The sequence below is a fragment of the Thrips palmi genome, unplaced genomic scaffold (genome assembly GCF_012932325.1).
Source record: "Thrips palmi isolate BJ-2018 unplaced genomic scaffold, TpBJ-2018v1 HiC_scaffold_4, whole genome shotgun sequence".
Lineage (NCBI taxonomy): Eukaryota > Metazoa > Arthropoda > Insecta > Thysanoptera > Thripidae > Thrips > Thrips palmi.
Genome location: NW_023144631.1, coordinates 2,279,595 through 2,285,405, shown reverse-complemented (window position 1 = coordinate 2,285,405; position 5,811 = coordinate 2,279,595). Strand labels below are relative to the sequence as shown.

General features: G+C 63.8%; 1 protein-coding gene across 1 annotated transcript; it reads right to left on the bottom strand.

The window, feature by feature from the left end:
• Positions 1-1,213: 1,213 nt before the first annotated feature.
• LOC117649961 (alkaline phosphatase-like) lies at positions 1,214-5,551 on the bottom strand. The gene is made up of 10 exons (XM_034393176.1): positions 5,437-5,551; positions 5,284-5,355; positions 5,094-5,201; positions 4,804-5,009; positions 4,532-4,641; positions 2,884-3,142; positions 2,459-2,642; positions 2,197-2,371; positions 1,788-2,059; positions 1,214-1,560 (listed from the first exon to the last, which is right to left on the bottom strand). Exons 1-10 carry the CDS (start codon positions 5,513-5,515, stop codon positions 1,286-1,288), a joined length of 1,740 nt encoding a protein of 579 aa, XP_034249067.1. The 5' UTR covers positions 5,516-5,551; the 3' UTR covers positions 1,214-1,285.
• Between the last annotated feature and the right edge of the window lie 260 nt (positions 5,552-5,811).

Here is a 5,811-nt window from a genome sequence, read left to right as displayed (position 1 = left end):
AACAAGTCGTGGATTGGTACCGGACCGAACCGAGCCCACCTACACCCCTGCCCCCGCCCCGCCCCGCCCCGCCACCGCGAGGTCGCCGCGCCCCGCCCCACCCTTCCGCGCGCCTTGCCGGCGCGGTTCCAGTCGCATCGCGTTGTGCTCATCCATATCCGTGCCGTATTGGCCGCCACGCCGCGCCACGTCACGCTGCGCCGCGCTACTCCACTCCGAGAGCGGCGGCACGGGCTGCGAATGACTGTCTAGGAATCGGAAATAGTAGGCACTTCGTGTGCGACTTGCTCATCCACCAGACTGATTCCGAGAGTCGTTTTCGTCGCTCCGTCTTTCACTCGTGGGGCGCCCCGTATAGGTGTGAGAGAGACAGCCGGAGCAGGAAGCCCCGAGCCAGTCCTTCTTAAGCTGATAAAACGCCCCGACGAGGATGATGGTCTCGGTGTTGCGGTTCAGATCTGCCAGAGAAGAAGAAGAAGAACAACAGGAGGCTGGCTGGCCAACAGTGTAGGCGAATGTCCCAGCGACGCGGCAGCCTACGGTCCCGCCTGCAGACAGATTCCGAGGGTCATTTTCGTCGCTCTGCCTCTCTCGCACCTATACGGGACAGAGCGACGAAAACGACTCTCGGAATCAGTCTGCTGGCGCTGACATGGTCCGGTCTGGGTCTGGGGAGGTCGACGCGAGCGATTTGTCTGGCGGGAACGCAGAGGCAGGAGTCGCGTTGCTCGCGCGTGACGAGACGGGACGCGAGGAGTCCGCGAGTGGGATTCGGGAAAACGGCGACCGTTTCGGCAATCACGACAAGCTGCGGGCCAAAGGTCCTCTCGGATATCGCGCTCCGCGGAACGCGAACGCGAACGCGCACGCGGCGATGCTCCCGCGAGTGGCGAGGTTCCCCGGCGGCCCGGCGAGCCAATCTCGAGCCCGAGGTGCAGCATGCGGCGGCTTGCCTCTGTTTCTAGGCGCCAAATCCATGGCAGTGCAGTGGCAGACTCCAGACACCTGTGGAGTGCGTCAGCGTTATGTTTCGCTCGGCGCGGGAATGAACTAGGCTCTCCGGTTATGCTTTCTTTGTATTGTTTTAATAAAAAATAATCACAATCGCGGCGAAGCGTTATCGTATAAAATGGTCATCAGTCTCTTTAACGTGGTGGTAGGTCTTGTGTCTTCCGCACGACACAGGCGTGGCAAAAACAACGGCACATCGCAGTCTCTTTTTTGTACGCGTTTAATGTGAACCCAGCGAGGAGTGTGCGTTCGCCTCTGGGAGGGCCTTGGCGGCCTACAGCAGGCGGGCCAGGGGCAGCGCCGCGGCGGAGAGCAGCGTCAGCAGGGCCACCTGGACGGAGACCGCGCCACTGTTGTCGCCGCTGTCGCTCCTGCCCTTGAAGGGCCCGATGGCGGCGGCGTACGCCGCGATGTTGGGGATCATGTTCTGCTCGTGCACGCCGGTGTACAGGTGCGCCCAGGGGCCGCGCGCGAAGATGCCCACGTCGTCGGCGCCGTGGGTCTCGCTGTTGAGGTACGCCGTGGCGGGGAACTCGTAGTCGTTCTTGTCTGGAGGGGGAGGACAGCGTTAGACAACGGAAACCAGGAAGGAACCAGCCCGCCACGTCAGACGTCAGTAGACTGACTCCGAGAGTCGTTTACGTCGTTCTGACTCTCTCGCACGCATGGGGCGTCCCCTGCAGGTGCGAGAGGGACTCTGGGAATCAGTCTGCTGGCACTGGCCGGGCCGGGCAGGGCAGGGCAGGGCAGGGCAGGGCAGGGGCCAAGGGACTCACTGCGGTCGTCCTTGCTGGGGTCGTGGCGCGTGCCGTCCTCCTCCGTGGGCTTGTAGCCCGGGCCGTTGGCGTAGCTCAGCGTGGTGTACACCTCCTTGGACGTCTCCTCCACGCCGCCGAAGTCGAAGATGTAGTTGCTGCGCTTGGCGTACCCGGCCATGCTCATGGTGTGCGCGTGGTCCGACGTGACCGCGATCAGGGTCTCCGAGGCGCTCGTCATGTCGACGGCCTTCTGAATGGCCTTGGAGAACTCGGCGGTCTCGTCGAGGGCACTGTGAAGCGAGGCGAAGCGAAGGGAGGTCAGGCGCAGTCATGAGATGGACTCGAGGTTCTCGAGGCGCCGGATGGGTTGCCGACCCGCAGGCCCGCAGGCGTACAGCAGTGTGGGTGCGGCCGTGCGGGGACTTACTAGTGCGCCATGGTGTCGTGGTGGCCGTGGTCGATGCGGCCGCCCTCCACGAACAGGACGTAGCCCTTCTCCTGCCTGCTCAGGACCTGGATGGCCTTCTCCACCATCTCGGCCAGGGTGGGCTGGGTCTCGTCCGCATCCAGGTGGTACTGGACGTGGCTCCACTCGAACAGGCCTGGTGGACACAGGAACGGCGAGGTTGCAGTGTACGGAAGCGGAAGCCTTCATGAAGGGGGCTGAAGCTCAATTCGTTTGTCCGCACCCAGCAGGTAGTCGGTCTTGGACGCGTCCACGGCCGCCAGCTCGGTCTTGGTGGCGACGTAGCTGCTCTGGGCGCCGCTCTTGCTGGCCTTCCACGCGTCCACCAGGTTCTTGCCGTCCTGCCGCTTCCCATTGGCGTGCTGCTCCTTGGGGATGAAGGCGCGGCGCCCGCCACCCATGATGACCTGCAGGAGGGCGACAGGGTGACAGTGAGGGGTGGGTGGGGTGTGGTGTTTGCGGAGGACGATGGCGGCCGATCTACCCTGCCGATTATGTTGGCCGAGGGGCGGAAAAAGGACAATGGAGAGTGTACAGTGTACACAACGCCACGGCGGCCACGGCCCAGAAACTCGCCTCACAACAAACTAACAAACTTTTTGAGCTCGCCATACAATGCAGGGCGGTATCTTTTTTCCAGTGGCTCACCCTGAAGTCCTTGCCGGGCGCGTCCTCCACCAGCTGGCGGGCGATGTCCTTGCAGCCCTCGCCGACGAGGTCCTTGTCGTCGGTCATGTCCTTGTCGTCCTCCCAGTCGCGGTTGGCGGTGTGCGCGTAGGTGCCGCCGGGCGAGGCGTGCGTGATGCGTGTCGTGGTCACCACGCCGGCCCACTTGCCCGCCTCCATTCCCCACGCCAGCACCGAGTCTACGTGGTTGGCGGAGTCCTTCTGCTCGGTACAGTTGTGCCTGCGGCCCAAAGTGGCATTTGGTACACCGGGTACACGTCGAGAGCACACTCGTCTCACACCGTGGTGCACATGTAAACTCGCTCGTGGTCCCGCCGATGCGTGGCGGGGTGGGGTGGGGCGGGGAGGAGGGGCGCGTCGTGGCGTAATGGGTTGGTCGTGACAGGTGACGCCGTGATGTACCGCGTCGGAATCCGAGAGGAGTGGGGGGAAAATAGATTCATCAGCTTCCCCGTGGCGGACCGGGCGGTGGCCACCCCATGGTGTACTGTCGCGTCGCTGGGGGGCACTCCGTTGAATAACGGACGGCAAAGGGAGACTCCTCTGTGTCGAAGGGAACCGCCACTGGTTTGTAACCACACAACCACCGGTTTGTGATCGCCACTGGTTTGCGACGCGCCACTGTCTGGGGCCCTTCACGCGGACAAGCAAGACAGACGGCACGCGCTGCGGCGCGCGGTTCGATGACTTAAAAGATTAAAGGCTACTCGACGTTGGCGGTCAGGTGAGTCGGCGTCCGGCTCGTGAACAACAATGACGCCGTGCACGCCGTGCGTGGAGTAGGAGAAGTGGGACTCGGAGCGCGGTGACCAGCACGCCACGGGAAGTCGGGGCCGGTTGAAAGTGAAACATCGCGCCGGGCTGGGTCCACCAGTACGACCAGCACTCCGCCACTTGTAGGGGCCGCCAAGCCGCCATGCCCGAGTCCGGGTCGCCGATCTCGGCGGTGGCGTCACGGAAGTCGCGATTTTGGTTCATCCTGCTCAGGGCGTCGCGTTTCACCCCCGGCCCCACGACCGCCCGCCAGTCCGCCCCTTGCCGAGGCTAGTCGGCGCTTTTAATTGGCAGCAGGAGCGCCGCTTGTCGTGCTTGTCGTGCTTGTCGGCCACGTCGCGATAAGGGAAGTGCCGAACAGGGCCCTCGTCGCTCCGACTATCTCTCTCGCACCGGTGTGGCGCCGCCCGATGAGTGCCAGAGAGACAGCGCGGACGGCCAGGTGCAGGAGTCCGGACCAGGATTATCGCAAATCCTTCGCCAACGGCGGGCGGCGCCTAAAACAGCGCGCGGCGCGGGGCTCGCGGAAGGCACGTGATTTGGCCGGACGGCACGGCGGGGCCACCTGCCGCCTGTCACGGCACTCGAACACCACGTTGTCTGACATTGTCTCGATGCCCACCTCCCACCAGAACCGCGAACCGGGGGTCTTGGCGTAGCGACTTGACACCGACGCCCTCCCGGCGAACTTGGAGGCAAACACGGCGATTAAGCGGTAGACGGCCGACGGCGACCTGCTTGAGGCGCTGCAGGACGTGCGGCAAGGGCGGCAAGGGCGGCAAGGGCGGCAAGGGCGGCAAGGGCGGCAAGGGCGGCAAGGGCGGCATCCACTCACCTCGGCACTTTGGCGCTCACGCCCATGGTGCCCATGTTGGCCTTGACGCCGCACAGGTAGGCCGTGGCGCTGCAGGCCGAGTCCGCCGTCTGGGTGTCCACGCAGTAGGTCTGCAACACGAGCGGCAAGCCCGGCAAGCAAGGGGCGTGTCAGGGAAGTCCCTCGTTATCGGTTTTTTTTTGCTCCGGCTGCCAATGCTAGGAAGCCCAAGGACCGATCTCGAGTGCCTTGTTTGCTTTCTTTTCGTGTTCGAGCGCACGGCGCGCGCGCACCTTGGACAGGCCGACCACGGGGAACTTCTCGAAGCTGAGCTGCTCGTTCTCGTTGCCGAGGTACATTCTGGTGGCGGCTAGCGTGGGCACGGACATGCCGTCGCCCATGAAGATGATGACGTTCTTGGCCACGCCCTTGATCTCGGCGCGCTTCAGCAGGTCGCCCTCGATCGCCTGCTTGGCCTTCTTCATCCAGAACGCGGAGTCTGCAGGGACAACAACGGATGATAAGGAATGAAGGCACTTGATTATTTCGAGGAACTGCGATTTGATGCGCTCGTGCTACGTGCCTTGCTCTTCCACTGGGCCTGGCGGCCTGGGGTTGGATCCGTGGTCGTCGGCAGAGTCCCGCAGCACGTCATGGTCATGAGGCGCCTCGGGGTGCATCCACTTCTCCCCTGCGAACAATCAGCAGTGTTCCCAGAGAGCTGCTACCAAACCACACGCAAAAAAAGAAAAAACACAAACAAACAAACTTACTTTGGTCAAAAAGTTCGGCAGCGGCCATCCTCCTCTGAGCGGCTAGCCTGTCGGCCTCCGCCGCTTTGGCACCTGCAACACGCACACGTTCGGCACCATGAGGTCCAAGGTGACAACGAAGACGACATCAACAAACATTGGCAGTGTACTGACGGCTGGTGAGCACGCTGGCGTGGCCCTGGGCCACGAGGGCCGCGAGGGCCACGAGGACGAGGGCGACGGCGCGACGCATGGCGAGGGTGAAGGCGTTGTCCTGGTGGCGGGCGCGCGGGAGCGGACTTTTAAAATGTAGCCGCAACGCCCCGCCACGCCCCGCAACGCCGCGCCACGCCACGCCGCGCCACGCCACGCCACGCCGCGGTCGATAAGGACCAGCTTATTGGGCGGTATCGCGGCGAGTACCTAGCCAATCAAGGGGAATTAGCAAGCTTCGAACGCAGCGCCGCGGGCCGCGGGACCGCGGATCTTGGACTGCCGCGCCACCCGAGCCGCTCCCTGTGCCCCGTCGTCGTCCTCGGCGTACTTGTC

What these genes read in the sequence shown, in the direction of transcription:
- LOC117649961 (XM_034393176.1), bottom strand. Translation starts at nt 5,515, where the DNA reads ATGCGTCGCGCCGTCGCCCTCGTCCTCGTGGCCCTCGCGGCCCTCGTG. An exon ending in CACGACACCATGGCGCACTA is followed by an intron (nt 2,060 to 2,196) that starts GTAAGTCCCCGC and finishes CTCGCTTCACAG; the next exon opens with TGCCCTCGACGAGACCGCCG. An exon ending in CCCCAGCAAGGACGACCGCA is followed by an intron (nt 1,561 to 1,787) that starts GTGAGTCCCTTG and finishes CTCCCCCTCCAG; the next exon opens with ACAAGAACGACTACGAGTTC.